General features: G+C 50.0%; 1 protein-coding gene across 3 annotated transcripts in view; it reads left to right on the forward strand.

Annotated features, from left to right (window-relative positions):
• The window catches only part of ARK2C (arkadia (RNF111) C-terminal like ring finger ubiquitin ligase 2C), a 108,582-nt gene that overhangs the window by 72,761 nt on the left and 18,866 nt on the right, over positions 1-16,955 (forward strand). For 2 of the 3 annotated variants that reach the window (XM_073790686.1, XM_073790687.1), the window contains exons 2-3: positions 14,866-15,181; positions 16,810-16,920. In XM_073790686.1, coding sequence (XP_073646787.1) covers positions 14,866-15,181; positions 16,810-16,920 — 427 coding nt within the window. Of the gene's footprint in view, positions 1-8,535; positions 8,591-14,865; positions 15,182-16,809; positions 16,921-16,955 lie in introns of those variants that run through there. The other variant, XM_073790689.1, reaches the window with a different exon arrangement.

Consider the following 16,955-nt stretch of genomic DNA (forward strand, 5'->3'; position numbering starts at 1 on the left):
AGTCTGCCTAACCCTCTGAGCCTCAATTCCTTCATCTCTAAAATGTGGGGCTGGCTGCATTTGGGAAATGCTTTGTAAGAGGTGACATGCTGCACTGACATTACACGGAGCATCACAGAGGCACCCGTGCTGGGTTCCTGAGGGACCTGGAGCACCTGGGGTGGAGGAAAGACAAGCGGGGAAGCAGAAAACAGTGCCTGAAGCCCTGGAAAAGGGCACTAGCCCTGGGTGGAAAGTCAGGACGCCCAGTGCTGTACCAGCTGGCTACTCAGGGCTGGGGATTGTCCTCAGCCCTTTTGACTTTGCTGTTGGCATTTCCCCTGCTAATTAACATGTCATGGGGGTGGAGAGAAAGAAGAACTCAAAGCAATTGATTTGTTATTTGCTGGCGCATCTGGGAAAAGGCTGGGTGTGGGAGGTCAAAACAGGCTAAAAATCAGTGCTTCACGTTCTCAAGGAAACGCACGGCTCTGTGGGTTTCAATTCTCTGTTGCCAGCGCTGATGAAAGCTCTAGGAAATCGAGGTTCAACTGCAAACTCTGGACAGAGTAGAAGGCGGGTGGTGGGGAGGAGGAGAGGCATTTAAAGCTCTTCTGGCTTTGTCAGGAGAAGGGTGAATCGGGGACCTGGCTGGTGCTGAGGGAGCCGATTAATAAGTCATCTATCGAATGAACCCATCCATCCATCCATTCATCCATTCATTCACCAAGTGTGCACTGAGCACCCAGATTCCATCTAGCCCTTTCCTGAGGGTGCTCTAAGTGTTGCAGGGAGAGAAGACAAGGCTTTTGCCCTGTAAGTATCCAGACTCACATTCAAAACAATCACAGGATAATAAAAAATTGAGTCTCCACCTCAATAAATGGCAACAGCATCTGTATCAGTTTGCATTTTTTCTGCATGATAACCATTCCAAAGCTTGGCTTTAAGACAACAACCATCTATTCAGCTCACAGTTTAGTGGGTTGATAATTTGGGTTGGGCTCAGCTGGGAGTTCTTTTGGTCTTACAGGGTTCACTTATATTTTTACGATCAGCTGGGACAGACTGATCTGAGATGGCCTCAGCTGGGAACTTATCTCAGCTTCACATGGTCGCTCATCCTCCAGTGGGTTAGCCTGGGCTTGGTCATATGGAGTCTGAATGAGAGTGGAAACGGCAAGGTCTTTTGAGGACCAGGCTCAGAACTGGCATGATGCCACTTCCACTACGTTGGTCAAAATCAGTCCAGTCATACGGTGAAGCCCAGATTCAAGAGGTGGGGAAATAGATTCCGCCTCTTGGTGGGAGGGGCTACAAAGTCACCTTGCAAGGGATGTGCATACCAGGAGGGAAGGATTGGGGCCACTTTTGCAAACTGTTAACACACCATCCTTCTAGTTGCTCAGGACAAAAGATCTGGAGACCTTGTCCTCTGTCTCTCATGTTCCATGTCCAATCCATCCAAATCTGGTCACCTCTACCCTTGACATATGTTTTGCATCTGACTGCCTCTTTTTCTCTCTGCCCCATTCCCACCCTTGTCCAAGGAACAATCATTTCTTTCTTGGTCTCTGCTTCTGCCCTTTTGTCCCTGTAGCCTGTTCTCAATATGGTGGCCAGAGGGAGTCAAATTTTTTCACTTCTCTGCTCAGACACCCTCCTTTGGCTTCTAATCTCACTCAGAGTAAAAGCCAACATCCTATAATGGCCAGTGAGGTCCTGCATGATCTCAATATTTATTGAGCCCCCAATGTTTATCTCACCTAAACTCCTACCACTCTCCCCTATCTCACTCTGCTTCAACCACACTGGCCTCCTGATGTTCCTCAAAATGCCAGGCACACTGTCACCACAGGACCTTTGCACTTGCAGTTCTGTCTGCCTGGAAAACTCTTCTCCTGATATCTTCATGCTCCTTCAGCTCTTTATGGAAAAGTCACCTTCTCAGTGAAGGCTCATCTGGCCATCCTATCTAAAAATTAACCCCCCGCCTACTCATCCTCCTTCCCTGTTGGTTTTCTCCTTAGCTCTTATCATCATCAATAAATGACATATTTTCTTATATAGCTACTTACTGTCTAGACCAGCACTGTCCAGTGGAAATACAATGTAAGAAATATAAAATTTAAAATTTTCTAACAGTTACATTTTTAAAAGTATGGAATTTATTTTAATAATATACATTATTTAATTCAATATATCCCAAACTTATCATTTCAACATATAAGTAATTTGCAAAGTTTTTAGTATTTTTTACATGTTTTTGTTGGTACTAAACCTTTGAAGTCTGGTGCTTATTTTACACTGACAGCCTTTATCAATTTGGACTAGCCACATTTCCCATGGTGACCACACAGGGCAGTGCAGGACTAGATCATAGTCCCATGAGGGCACACATTTTTGACTGTTATTCACAGCTAATCCCAGCATTAGAACAGTGCCTGGCAAGTAATAGGCATGCAGTAAATATTTGGTGAGTGGATAAGTCAATTTAAAGTCAAATGCAATTGGCCCATCAAATGCATGTGGCCAGACAGCATTAGACCCAGAAAAGGCCTGTTATCTGGCTGTCTTCATCCTTAGGGCTGCAGGGGCAGAGCTGTGAAGGAGATAAAGTCAGTCTTTCTCTCCCAGGCATGCCACCTCATTCAGCATCTCCATGATTTTTCCATTCTTTCTGGACAGAGAGAAAGCCTTGCAAGTTCATCCACACCCAACATTAAGGACTTAATGTGCTACCCTCTTGCGGACGTTTGTATCTTAAAAGCAGGAGTGAGAGAGAGTAGCGCTTAATCCAAAGCAATGACTCCTTCCTGGAGAATTTTTACCTCCAGTGGGAATGTTATTACTGGCCCATGACTATCTCTCGTGTCCTAAGTTCACCCCAGGAGCAGGAGGCCAGCCAGGGTGCTTCCGTTGACAGGGAGGTCTCGGGTGGTGGTTGGTTGCTGGGTGCCCTGGCCACTGTCCTCTGCCTACCATTTCACTGTAGACTGTGTCTGGGGCTTGAGGGGGAGAGGGAGGTCTTGGAAGAAGTAGGTCTTCCCTGAGCCTGTTCTCTGCAGCCAGCCCAGTGCAGGGTGAGAAGCGCTTGTCCTCTGTAAGACACTTTCACAGCTGGCATCGTATAGTCGCCCTGTCAGGTGGCCAGGTGAGCCACTATGCACTCATTTTGCATATCAGTAAGCTCAGTGAAGAGCTAGGAAGTGAAGCGCCTCAGCAGCTCTCCTGAGGCACAGTCTTGGCCTGTGGGGACTCTTGGTCCAACTGGGGGGACCTGGCCAAAGGGACATTGGCCTGGGATGATACCTACGCAGGACACCAGGCGATGAGCCGAGTGGACATGGGCACAGCCAGACATGGCCTGCCTGGGGTGGGGGACGGTCATGCTGGTGGAAGCAGATGCCATCACCAAGCCAGGGCCAACAGAGTGCCCTGAGGTGACCCGAGAAGGGCCTTTGCTGTTTTAGGCATCTGGGGCCTGCTAGTTCTGAGATGGTGACAGCGTGGTCTTTTCCAGGCATCGTCTCCCTCCCGCACTCCTCTCTCTTCCTTCTCTCCCTTTAGACGTCCCCCTTCCTGTTCTCTCCTACAGCCACCCTCCTGCCTTCCTTTCTCCTCTCTCATATATTTCAATCAACATCCTCCCTCACTCCCTCCTCCCCCCCCGCCCCCCTGTCACACATGCACACACACACACACACACACACACACACACACACACACACACACACACTGCATCCCAGGGTGCCAGACCGAGGTGCCCATGGGCAGTAACAGTTGGGAATCTAATTTAATTGCCTCTGGCTCCCTCTGAAAGCAGGTTCACCCCACCCGCTGGTGGAATTTAATTTCAGGGCATGGGGAGGCCAGGAGCTCCCCACACCCTGTGCCTAGACTCACCGGCTGCCATCTGAAATCCCACCATCAGGACTTCATGATGTGACCTTGCTAAAACACAACTGCTCCTGGGGGAAGCCATCGTTGCACGTCTGTCATTGCCCATCACAGTGAGTGGGCCCTGAGAGCCAGGCTGGCAGCAGGGCGGAGGAGGCATGGGAGAACACGGAGTCAGAGGAACAGAACCCTCCTTGGGGAAGCGGGAGGCCGAGGAATGATGTTACCCTCAGTCCTGCCCACAGTATTCCTAGGGCTGGGCCTTCGTGTGGGTGTAACCTGTGTGCTGCAAATCTCAACAGAGCCCTAGTCGAAGTGGCTTTCTGAACTTGGTCTGCCTGTTTTGGACACCAGGCAATGCTAATGTGAGACGGGCCAAGGTAGCCGCCCTGACACTTCTTGAAAGTTGTTGAGGCTTGTTTTTTTTTTTTTTTTTTTTAAATTTACTTGAGTCGTTATCAAGAATATTAGAAGATTATCTAAACTCATGACCTAGGATGAAGTACATATGGCTTACAAGAAAGCTAACCAGTGCCGTCAACAGTGCAGACCCCTCCTTCCTTGGCCAGGAATGGCAGGAGGCTTTCTGTTCTGGGTTTGAAAGTACTTCTTCTTCTGGGTTCGTTGGTTGTAATTCACACTGACCACCTGGTATGCTGGGCCACCCCAGTCCACGTTGGATTTGCAACTGGATCCCTAGACTCGTTGAAAGAATTCCTAGTCTTTCTGTCTGCAGCGTCTCCCACATCAGTCTTTCTGCGTTACACTTTATTTCCTTGAGTCACATTTGTTCCTCTGCTACCATGAAACCCCCCAGTGCTGAAATGCTGGGAGCCAGCTGTTTTGCACACTCCCAAGGCTTTTAGCAAGATGCTACTTCCTACATGTTCAACAGTTCATTTCCCTCCTTCTCTCCCACCCTCCCTCCCTCCCCCCTTCCTTCCTTCCTTCCATGAGTTCTTACTACGTATTAAGATCTGTGCCAAGCACTAGGAATACAGGTGCATGAGATAGAGCCAGGTCCTGCCCTCATGGGGTGAGGTCTTCTGACCATAGATACCTTCTACAAAATGCCCTTTTATGACTATAGTGGAAATGTTTTCATTGAGCTCCTTGGCATTAGATAGAAAAAAGGATTTTCTGGGATGGAAGATGCACAGAAGACGGTCCCATTGCCTACAGGCGCTTTCCTCTTCCGTAATTGCATCCTGTCTCTAGCTGACCTCCCGCTCCTGGGCTCCCTTCCCTTAACCCTGGTTTGCAACCACAACTGGAGAACTGGTCCTTCGCTGCTTGCTGGAAGTTTGCTGTTTAATTGTCTCATGCCCATGAGCAAGTAGGCTTCCTTAGGATGGCAAGTTCCCTCCCAACAGTGCTTTGAGAGCCAGGAATTCAGTTCCTCGGAAGAAGCTGAGCTTTTCATTAGAGATCAAAGGCTGGCCCTGGGGAAGCATTCACAAAGTGGCTGTAAAGAATCCCTCTGGTCATATCACTTCCTTTCTAGGCCGTTTGTTCCCATTGGTCAGGGAACCAAACTATGCAGAGGGAGGAAAGCAGACCTCTGGCAGCCAAGAAACTGAGCCAGGGAATAGGCTTCTTTGGGGTGGTCAACTGGAGCAAAAGAGGTTAATTCGATTTACCTGGAGTGAGGAAAAGAGCCAGAAAGAGCAGTCTAGGAAGCGGGGGTCTGGGCGGATGACCCACTTTCCACATTCTTCGTCTCTGATTCCTCTGGGTCGCACTCAAGTAGTTAGCTCACGTGGTACACCCCAGCCCTGGTCCTACCATTCAGACATCCCACAATTTGCCCCCTCCTCCTTCTCTTCTGTATCACCTCTCCAACCGTCCTGCATCTGAGTGGTTCACAAAGGATGCATTACCTAGCAACATGAAACTTGAACGTGTCCCATGAAACTTGCAACATGAAACTTGAACACTGGAGAAGTTGGTGGGGGCTACTGGGAGGCTCAGAATATGCAAGAAACAAAGTTCTGAGCTGTATCAGTGCAGACAGAGGCTCCTGGGGCCATGTGGAGTAGAAGAAGGAGTCTCTCTTTGGACACCTGCCTGTGGGTTTCTTCTCCTCCTTGCATCTGCAGGCTTGGGCCCTGAGTACTCGGGTGTGCTCTCTGCTTGCCGCCATGTTCCTTCCTCCTTTCTCCATCACCCAGACAAGCTTTTCTGTGCTTTCAAAGACCAGTTTGGCCTAACTATGCTCAGGCAGCGGGTAGATGTTGCAGTGAATTTGCATCATCTCATGGCGGGCACAGAAGGGACCCTGGAGGTGCTCCAGGCCATCTCCCCTCCAGTGTTCACACTTCTCTGCTGGCAGCTAGCCAGCCTCTGCATGGACACGACCAGTGATGAGGAACTTTGGAGGACAAAGTGAATTCTAAGAAATGTCTTCCTTATGTTGACCCAGATCTACTAGAAAGAGCTAATCCCTTTGCCTGCAGCTATTACCTGACCCCAAGTCTCCTCTTTGCTTCTCAACACCCAGATTCTTCAGTTATTCCTCCTCTTAGACAACTCAAGTCCCCTCCCAACCCTGGTCTCCTCACCAGACTCCACTTCATCCCTGTCCATGTTAACACAAGGTGCCCAGAATTTGTGCCAAGACCCCAGAATTCTCCTCCCTCCCTCTTTATCAGTTAAACCCTATGAATTGTAGGACCTAAAGCTTTTCACAGGACTTCCAGGGACCCTGCAGGAGTTGCCTGTGACAGGAGCACCCAACTGTGCTGGAAAGACCTTGGTCTACTCCATTAAAGTTGGGGCTTGTACTTGGCATTTTCTTAGGCCAGGGAAGAGGCCTGGGGCTGCTGGTCAATGTGGACTGGGCTGAACCTACGTGATGTCAGTCACCACGGCCATTTCCCAGCATCTCTCACAGCAGAGATTCAGACTGCTTCCCCATGGGCACCAGCAGCTGGTCCCTCGTTATCTCATGGTCACTAGGAAGGAAAGGCTTCCTCCTGGGGGAGCTTGGGATGGGGATGGGCATGGTGAGGGGAGGTGGGGCCACCAGGGCCTGGGCAGGCAGGTTCCTCTCTGGGGTAGCATGTGTGGATGGGTGTGGGCATATGAGGAGCTGGGCGCTGGGCAGGGGGACTCTGAAATGCAGCACAGGGTGGAGCACACTGCACTGGAACTCAGGAGGCCTGGACTCCAGTCCCAACTCAGCCATAACGACCTGGAAGACCTCGGACAAGCCACCCCCCATTTTCCAGCCTCCTCGGGGTTCTCATCCTGTAGATCAAAGGCTGTATGATCTCTTAGCCTCATTTAGCTTGAATATTCAATGATTCCATGAAGAACTGCATTTCCTTGCTAGCTAATAACCTAATACTTAACTTTTCTAAGATAACGAAGGTCTTTTTTCCTTCCTTCATCCTTTCCTCCCTCTCTTCTTCGCGCCTCCCCGCCTCTTTCTCTTTCCTTCTCTCTTCCATTCTCTCACTTTCTTGCATTCTCTCTCCCTCCATTCTTGGAAGTTTCCTTAATCCTTCTAAGAACAAAGGACATTTACTGCATGGTATTTGTCCTGAAATCACTCACTTTACAGCTGATTATTGGAGATAAAATTTGTCCAGAAATAAAATGCCAAGTATAATAGGCAAATGCCACAAATCTGATGGAGAGAAGAGTTTCATCCACTGGGAGATTCCATCGCAGAGTTAACACCTGCCCTGGGTGGTCGAGGATGGACAGAATGCAACAGCCCTGGGAGGTAGGGTATGGGGCCAGGGGGCAGGTAAGACCCCTGGGAGTCCAGGAGAGGTGAGAGGGAAGGTCACAGGGAGCAGTGAGAGAGAGACAGGCCAGAAGGGGTGTTTGCAAGGGATGGAACACTCAGAACTGGCTTTAGGATGATGTGGCAGCCATTGGAAGATGGATTTAGAAGTTCAGCACTGGTCTACTCTGCCTCTCCCTGCTTTGGGCTCAGTTCCGGTGCTGGACATGGGACAGAACACACAGGCTTGTCCCAACAGGAGGTGGGGCAGGAGACCTGGGTCTGGCCTGGCCTGCTGGGGGACTCCGGGGGCAGTCACAGCACTCAGTGCGCAAGGTCTTCCTATTCTTCTTACTTGGCTTCCCCGCGAGCAAGAGGAGAGGCCAGGCCAGGAGATGCCTGTGGCCGCTTCAGCGGAGAGATGTTAGCAGGTGTGTAGCACCAGGTGCATCATTGTGGGTCACGGTCTCGGAAACTGAGGCCCAGACAAGTCCAGTGTCCCGCCTGGTCTGACAGCGAGGGGAAGCACCCAGGCCTCTAAGACGGAGCCCTTACGCCGGGTGACTCTGCCTGGCTCTGAAAGCCTCTTTGGTAGCAGAGGCCTTCCTCCCTGGCCTCTTGTGGGCAGAAATCTGCTTTCAAAAAGCTGGTTTTCTTTGCTGCTTGAGAGCTGGCTTTTCAGAGAGGAGTAGACTCTGACTCCAGCCCAGCTTCAAGGAAGTGCTCAGCAGAGACAGGTATCAGCCTCCTGTCCCTGCTGGCTGGCTGCCTGCCCTCCATCCCGGGGGGGCCTTTGGGAGGGACTGTCTTTGGCCCTCCCCTCCTTTGTGACACTGCTGTGGGCCCCGCCCTCCTGTTCTGCCCCCACCTCTAAGGGAGAGTGATGTGGGTCAGTGACCTGAGGACAGTGGGAATCTGACACCTGGGAACTGGCCTGGGGAGGACGGGACCTGCCAGCTTCCCTGGAAATGCGGGAAGGTTTGGTTCCCATCCTATTCTCCCAGGGTCCTGCATCCCTGGGAGGAATGGGGGACGTTCGGCCTGGTTGGCCCGTGGGTGTGCAACCTTGTCCCTGAGGCCCCTGCTGGCAGGAGGCAGTTATCCTGGGGCACTGGGGTGGGAGGCAGGCCTCCCCTGGTCCTTGCCCCCAGCACTGCCTACTCTTCTCCTTCCCTCTTCACCTGAGGGTTTGAAGGCATTGCCTCTCAGCCCTGGAGTCTGAAGGATGAAAGCCACGTTACCCTGAGGTGACCAAGTTGGTGCAGATTAGAATACAGCTAGAATATTCCTCCAGCTCAGGATGCTGCCTGCTCCTGAGAAGCCTATCAGGCCACATGGATCTGCTGTCTCCACCGACATTTCTGGCTTTCTGACTTGTTGGCCTGGCTCTTCTCAGCTCCCACCCAGGCCCAGCTCTGAGGCTCCTCTGGCCCCCTTGTCTCCATCCCCATTGTCCCCAGGAAACCTGGACCAGCCCAGCGTGTCCTCTGGGTGTCCAGGCCCCGTTTCTGCCCTGCTCTCCTCCTCAGCAGGGCCCCTCACTTTATCAAGCCTTCTAGTTCCCTGGCTCTGCCCCTCCCTCTCATTGACAATTGGCTTTCAGGAAAGACCTCAGTTCAAATCTCTGCTCTGTCATTTACCAGATGAGTGTCCATGAACCTTCCAGAGACTCGAGACCTCTGTCACTGTCCTCTCCACCCACCTTGCCCACAGCCTTTGGCCCCCACGTCCTCCGCTTCTCTTTTACCTTCCCTTCCTCATGGGGCTGTGTGGTTTCTGCTGTTCCGCCCCCTCTCCAGCTGCCAGCCGCTTTGGCTCCCTGCCCATGAGGCACGAATCAGCCACCAGCTCTTGTGGAGCACCTGCGTGTGCCAGGTGGCCATCAGGCAAGCCCCAGCACAGTGGCCTCCCCCTGCCCCAGCCCTGCCTTGCTTAGGCCCCAGGGGAGCACTCCTGCTTGAAGGTGCTCCCAGCTAGCTCTCAGGGGGGTCCTATAGCATCAATCTCCAGAATTCTAAGGTGCACATGTTTTTCTACACATTTCTGAAACTAATTTGTGTCTTACACTCGCTGTGTTTCTTTAATGTGGTGTTTTTTTTTTTAAAAAATGTAACCCCTCTTTCTCCTCACTCCCTAACAATGTTATTTAGTTCATGATGAATCCTCCAATTGATGGCATTTCAGTCCTGGGGAAATAAGACAAATGGATAATATATTCAAGGACACCTGGAGATTATTTTTTTAACCCAAAGGAGTAACTCTAATGGGAAAAATTGTAGGTTGTTTGTCGATGAGGGCATTTTGGGCTGTGTTACTCAGCTGTCACTGGTCACTGGCTTGTCATGGGCCCGACTAGTCTACCCTAAGAACTTCACTCCTCTGGTCTTAGAGACCGAACACAGCAGCTGCTACTTTCACAGACCCTACAGCACACAGGGTTGGGGTGAGTCAGGGGCCCCAGAATGGATGTCTCCTGCCTTTAATGTCCTTCTGAGCAGAGCTGATGAGACTGAGAACCCTCTGGGGATGGAGATGACAGGGGAGAGGGGGCACAAAGTCCCAGAACAGAAGTCAAAGGACTTTTGCAGGTAGAAATTCCCTGAAATACTATGAGACATATAGACACTTTTGTTCACTTTTCTCTTGCTGCCCATCCAGGAGAGAGGGCAGCTGCTCTCACTGCCCAGTGCATCAGTTGGAGGGCACAGGTTCCAGGAGAGTGGAAACCTCTCCAGGGTGGTGGTCGGTCCTCTCCCTAATGGACCTCCATAGAAACCGGAAGGGCCTCCCTCACAGGGTGGGCGCCCTCCTGGCAGGAGGGGCTTGTGGGAGGGAGGCAGCTGCTGCTCCTGGTGGTCGGAGAGGCTCCACCAGCCCCCGAGGGGGAGGACGCTGGCCTGCTCTGCCTGCTCAGTCCCTGTGCACTGCAGCTTTAAAACCTTGAGCTCACCCGGGCCTACTTGCCACTCTCTTTCCCTCTCGATTTCAAATCAGCTGGCCTTCAACCAGCCCCAGTGCATCAGTCGCCTGGAGCCACTGCTTTTCCCTCAGTCCCTCCAGCAGTCAGCCAACCAGGTATTTACTGAGTGCCAGCTCCAGGGAGGTGCGTGGGGATCCAGAAACAGCAAGACAGGAAGCTCAGCCAGCTGGGGGCGGTGAGTGTGAAGAAGCAGCTCAAGGTAGCTACTGCCAGGTGCCAAATGAGTGGTAGTGACAGGGCCTTCTACAGGAATGCAGAGGAGGAAGGCGTCCCTGGGGGCTGGCAGGCAGGGGAGGCATTTTTTGAGTTGCTGAGAGATGACCTTTAAAGACAGGGAAGGCAGCAACCAGCATGAGCAATGGCCCCGGGGTGGGAATGTGCTGGAATGTCTGGAGATCCGATGTCGGGAGGGCTTGGGCGGTGGGGATCAGGGGCATGGAGCTTGAGGATCAGGCTAAGGGGTGTGCATCTCACCAGTAAGCAGTGGGGACGCCCCCTCTGAAGGCAGACCAGTTAGCAAACTTGCCTAAGATTCTTTGCTCTATGTACGGAGTTGGTCTTTTTCTTTTGGGCTGCATTGTCCAACACGGAAGCCGCTAACCACAAGTGGCCATCCGAACTAAGGTGTGTTGTAAGTGCCAGATGTACACTGGATTTTGAAAACTTAATATGAGAAAAAGCCCAGTGTAAAATATCTCAATAATTTTTTTATATTGAGTACATGTTGAAACAATATTTTGGATATACTGAGTTATATAACATATACTATTAAAATTAAATTCACCTGTCTCTTTTTACTTCTTTAAAGGTGGCTACTAGAAAATTTACAATTACATATGTGGCTCACATTGTAATTTAATAGACAGTGTTGGATAGGAGTCTTTACAGTATTCTTTTTTTATAAACCCCCTTCCCTTCTTCTGCAGTCATGCCTGTCTTTCACTTTGGTAGCTTTCGACAGCTCTCCTTTCCCTTCTTGTCCTCCTTCGTTTGGTCACGTGGACCTTCTCCTCCTTTTTTTACGGTATGATAGATGGTGGTGAGGGAGAAGGGGGAATCCAGAGCCTGCTTGCTCAGGCTACAGCCCCTGGACTCATGGAAGCCAGAATTCACCAGGCAGAGGAGGCCCTACTGATCTGGAATGCTGGTGGGAATTAAGGTTCTAGATCATTCTTTTCTGGCTCACTTGCAGTGAGCCAGAAATGCATTTTATTTCCATTTTGTTTTGCAAATATTTACTTTTAAAAGATTAAAAAAATCTATCAATGGCCTGCATGTCATTTACAAAGTCAGATAGCTCCAATATAAGACACATTTAGTAAAACAGCAATTGTCTGCCCCTTGCCCTCCCCACCCTAGTCCCACCACTAGAAGCTCAACATTTCCAACTCTTCTTCGAGTATTTACTTCCTGAAATATATAAATTACTAAGTAAATTTCTAAATAAATTCTTTTACTGCTCTTTGTTGATTTTTCAATTTTGACATTGTCTATTTTCTTCTTCTTATGGAAGAAATGTCCTTTTCTGTTCTAAAATAGTTTATTAATGCTTGTGTTATTAATATATAAATACTGTTCACTGCTGAACCAAGTAGTATGTAACAATTACACTTTCTGAACAATTTTTTCTCTTCCTAGAGGTAATAATTGTCTGCTTTCTGGGACATTTTTACAAATTCTTACCAAATGCTCTACAAAATTGGAAAATTCCTTCAAATACTATTTTCATGCGGCCAAATCTGACGGTAATGTTATATTTTTGATCCACCCCCAGCTACCCCTCAGAGCGCCCTCCCTCCTCCCCGCCTTGAAATGATTGCTGGAGGCCCTGTACAGCCATGTGCTTGGGAAAGCCCCCGCTTCCAGGTGTCACCCCCTGTTTCTTTGCTCCTTTCTTTTGGTTTGCATCAGTAGTTCTTTGAGAAAGGGTGTGAGAAGATTAATTATTTTGAGACCCTCCATGGTTGAAAATGACGTTATTCTACTCTCACGCTTGATTAATAGTTTGGCTGGGCACAGAATTCTAGATTGAACATCTTCCCCCGACACCCCTTCGGCACCTTGAAAGCAGTTGCTCTACTGTTTTCAAGCTTCCAATGTTGCCCTTGAAAAATCTGGTGCTATCCTGCTCCCAGACCCTTCGAATGGGACCCGTTTGCTTTCTTTCTGGAAGGTGTCAGAATCATCTCTCTGCCCCGCTGCTTGGACATTTCCCAGGGAGATGCCTTGGTGTGTGGTTCTTCTCCCCCCTCCCCCCATTTTGCTGGGCACTCAGAGGGCCTTTTCTATCCAGAAGCTGACCGTCAGTTCTGGGAAATACTTTAAATAATTTTTTTCCACAATTTTCTCCATTCTTTCTCTCTTACTAGAAAACTGTGGAATCTTCTGACTGCATCCTTCAACGCGGGTATCTTTTTCCTCAACTCCTTGTTTTCTTGTTCTGCTTCCTGGGAAATCTCCCCAGCGTTATCTTCCAACCCTTCTGCTGAATTTCAGATTTCACCTCTTATATTTTTAATTTCCAAGAGCTCTCTTGTTTTTTCATTGCTCCTTTTAAAGGAGCTTGTTGTTGTCTCATGGACCCGACATCATTTTTCTAAGGATATTAATTCAAGTGTTTTGAAGTTTATTTTTTTCGGATCCTTGCATGACTTCTGTTTCTCTGAGTTTATTTTATTTTATTTTAATTTAGTATATTCTTTCTGTCTTTTCACTTTGTAATCTTCCTCAAGGGACTGGGCATCCTTGGCTGTCTGCTCATATTGAAGAGTAGATCACTAGTAACTTCCAGAATCTCTGTGTGTGTGTATCGATATGGACCTTTCAACTTATGGGCTTTATTATGGAGTCGCCAGCGGGGGACTCAACCATTTTACGGGGTACTCCCAACCAGAAGGAACTGTAGAGCTATTTCTGGGGCCAGTTTCCAACCTGGGGCTGTGGGGTTGCAGGGGAGGGGCACCTGAGTGGCAGCACCCTCTGAACCAAGAGGCAGAAGGGAGCAGGGGTTTCCAGAGTTCCATGTATAAGACTTTCGCTTAACCCCCCCGTTTGAGCACGGTGCTGCACCCCTGTCCTCCTCTACTGGAGCCTTTCTGGCTCAGTTTCCCTGCAAAATGCCAGGGCGAGGGAGCGGCAGTCACTGCCCTGCATGGGAGAGGGGAGATGCCCTGGGCAGAACTGCTCCTCATAGAGACTGGCCACCAGCCTCCCTGTTCTCAGCGCCGCCATCTCTCCTGCCACCACAGGAGTTGTCCTGACCCTTCCAGCACGTGTGGCAAGATCTGTCCGCTTCTCGTTGACTGCGCCTTCATTAGGCGCTTGGTTTCCAATTCCTCAGCTCTGCTAATTGCTCCATCTGCTTTCTACCTTCCAAAAATCTGTTGACATTTGTTGCCTGCTGATGTCACCTCTCCTGTTCTCTCTGTCCTTGTCTGTTTATTTTCTCTTTATGCCTTTGCTCTCATTTCAGTGGGGTTTGGGAAGGAGCAGATATATGTTGAACCTGTCGTGTTTAGCAGGAAGCCTCTGTAAAGCTTCCTGAGGTGCCAAGTTCACTTCCTTCCTTATTAAAGGACTCCAACGCCGAGAGCTGGATCTTTGCTTATGGAAAATTTGTAAGGCTTTGTCATCATCAAGGTCAATGTTATTTAGAAGGTAGTGGAGACTAGATTAAATGCAGCGTTGAGCCCAGCTTATTGCTGGAAATCTTTGCGTTTAAATAAATTATAATATTATAACAAATTATTTCATTCTTACTTAAAAACTTTGTGGGATTAGATTTTTTATTTTTCTTAAAATTGCATGGAAAACAACTTCTGGTTGTTTTCTCTTTGGAAATTTGGGCTCCCTGTCGGCTGGGTCCTGGCTAGCCAAGTCTTCAGTAGAGTTCAGAGCTTGACTAGGCTGGACTAAATGTTCTCTGGGCATCGATTTAAAAAGGTAGTAGGATCAATAAGGTTGCATGGGAGAAATTTAAGAAAGCCAAACTGCCTCCAGGGACCTTAAAATTCCTTTAACAAGTGTGTTCATTTAAAAGAGGATGCTTATCTATTTATTAAACAAAATACTCCCCCCACTCTCCAACACATACTGCACAGAGCCTTTACTAGGGAGCACCGCTGACCATTTGTATACAAAAGTGATGACACTGTTGTGTTCTAATGAAGGTCTTGAGTTTCGCCAGCTACAGGTTGGGGGTAGGGGGAGATGGGGTCTGTGGGAGAGGGGAGCAGGGCTGGTCCTCATGGAGTCTTTGTCATTGCTTCTCCAGGTGCCCCATTTCAAAGGTCTCAGCATCCTCACGCTACCTCCTGCCGCCACTTCCATCTGGGCCCCCCCCAGCCGCAGCAGCTCGCTCCCGACTTCCCCCTGGCCCACCCGGTGCAGTCGCAGCCGGGCCTCAGCGCCCACATGGCCCCGGCCCACCAGCACAGCGGCGCCCTGCATCAGTCGCTGACCCCGCTGCCCACCCTGCAGTTCCAGGACGTCACAGGTCCCTCCTTCCTACCTCAGGCCCTGCACCAGCAATACCTCCTGCAGCAGCAGCTCCTGGAAGCTCAGCACCGCAGGCTCCTCTCGCACCCCAGGTGTGTGTGCTACCTGGGCAGGGGCTGGGCGGGGCGGGGCGGGGGCAGGGCCCAGCGCTGGACCCCTGGCTTCTACCCTGCCAGGCTTGGCCAGCAGTCAGTCACCAAATGAGTCTCTGCGTAGGAGGCAGATTTTGCTCCACTTAGAGGCATTTGTTTCGGGCAGTGAGCGCTGCCTTAACCTGATACGGGTTCCCTCTGTTGTTAGTGTGTGTCCCTGTCATATCGCCCAGGTAACTGGCCAGGAGCTGGGTAAGTGGTGGGCTAGGATGCTCACAGTGGACTTTTCAATGCTGTGGGAGACTAGACTAGGGGACCCCTCACGTCCCCTCAAACTTCATGGTCACCAGATTCTAACATTGGAGGTCCCTAAGGGATACCTCAGGACAGGGCTGGGTCAGCCCTGCCCTCAGAGAGCCCACAGTCTGGTTGGAGAGACCAGCTATGAAACAAGTGCAGAGTAAAATGAGACAATACTAATCAAATGGGGCTGAACTAGCTGTGGGATCCTGGGCAAGTCACTTCACCTCTCTGAGCCTCAACTGTTAAGAGAAGGAGCTGTACACGTTAAGTGGTTCTCAAACATTTTTGTCTCAGGACCCTTTTTACACTCTTAAAAGTTACTGAGGATTACAGCAAGCTCCTGTTTATGTGGGTTATGACTCTTGATACTTACCCTATTAGAAATTAAAACAGAAATTAAAAAATACTTATTAATTCATTTAAAAATAACAATAGCAAAGGTATATGTTAACACCAATAATATGTTTTTCAAAAAATAACCGTATTTTTTGCATCTATATCAGTGAAAAGAGTGACTTTTTAAAAATACATATGTACAAATCTTTTTCATGCCTGGCTTAATAGAAGATGGCTGTGTTCTCAAGTCTTCTTCTGCTCTCAAATGTGGCAGAATCACATGTCATGTAGTTTCTAGAAAATTCCACTGCTCACTTGTGAGAGAATGAGAGTGAAAAAGCAAATAACATGATAGTATTATTATGAAATTCATTTTGACCTCGTAAACCCCATGAAGGGGTCTCGGGGACTGCCAGGGTTGCTTGGAGCACACTTTGAGCACCTCTGGACCTGATGATCCTTAAGGCCCCAAGCATCCATGTCTGTAGAGGTTGGGGTGCCTGGGACAGAAGGTGAGTGCTGTAGGTCAGAGGAAAGAGAGGTCACCATGATCTGGAGTGTTCAGGGAGGCCTTCCTGGAGGAGGTGGCTTTGCCCTGGGCCATGAAAGCTGGGAAGAGTGTGGAGAGGGTGGAGGAGAGGAGAAGAGCATGGTGGGAGCAGAGGGGGTGCACAGAGGTGGGAGAGCCTACAGGAGGCCGGTCTGTGTGTCCTGAATACATCCCACCAAGAACAGAGGGGAGCAGTAGGAGAAGGAGCAGAGAATCTGGAGAGACCGGGTGAGACAGCTCATCTGCAGTAGTCACACCCAGGGAGAGGCTCAGTACAGCGGGAATTTCTGAGTTATTGGCTGCTGCCCAGGAATGGGACGAGGGCTGAAGGCCGCTGCTCCACACGCAGGCTGTAGGCTGGGGCTGCTGAGCACTCCTGGGGGCTGGGCTGGCCCTGGGCAGCCCTGACGCCTGGATTCCTCCTTCCCTTCCGGGGCAGGCGGAGTCAGGAGCGAGTGTCTGTCCACCCTCACCGCCTCCACCCCAGCTTCGACTTCGGCCACCAACTACAGACACCTCAGCCCAGGTACTTGGCTGAGGGCACTGACTGGTGAGTGGGGTCCCTGGAGGAGGGAGGGAGGAGGG

This window comes from Tursiops truncatus, chromosome 13, assembly GCF_011762595.2.
Source record: "Tursiops truncatus isolate mTurTru1 chromosome 13, mTurTru1.mat.Y, whole genome shotgun sequence".
NCBI lineage: Eukaryota > Metazoa > Chordata > Mammalia > Artiodactyla > Delphinidae > Tursiops > Tursiops truncatus.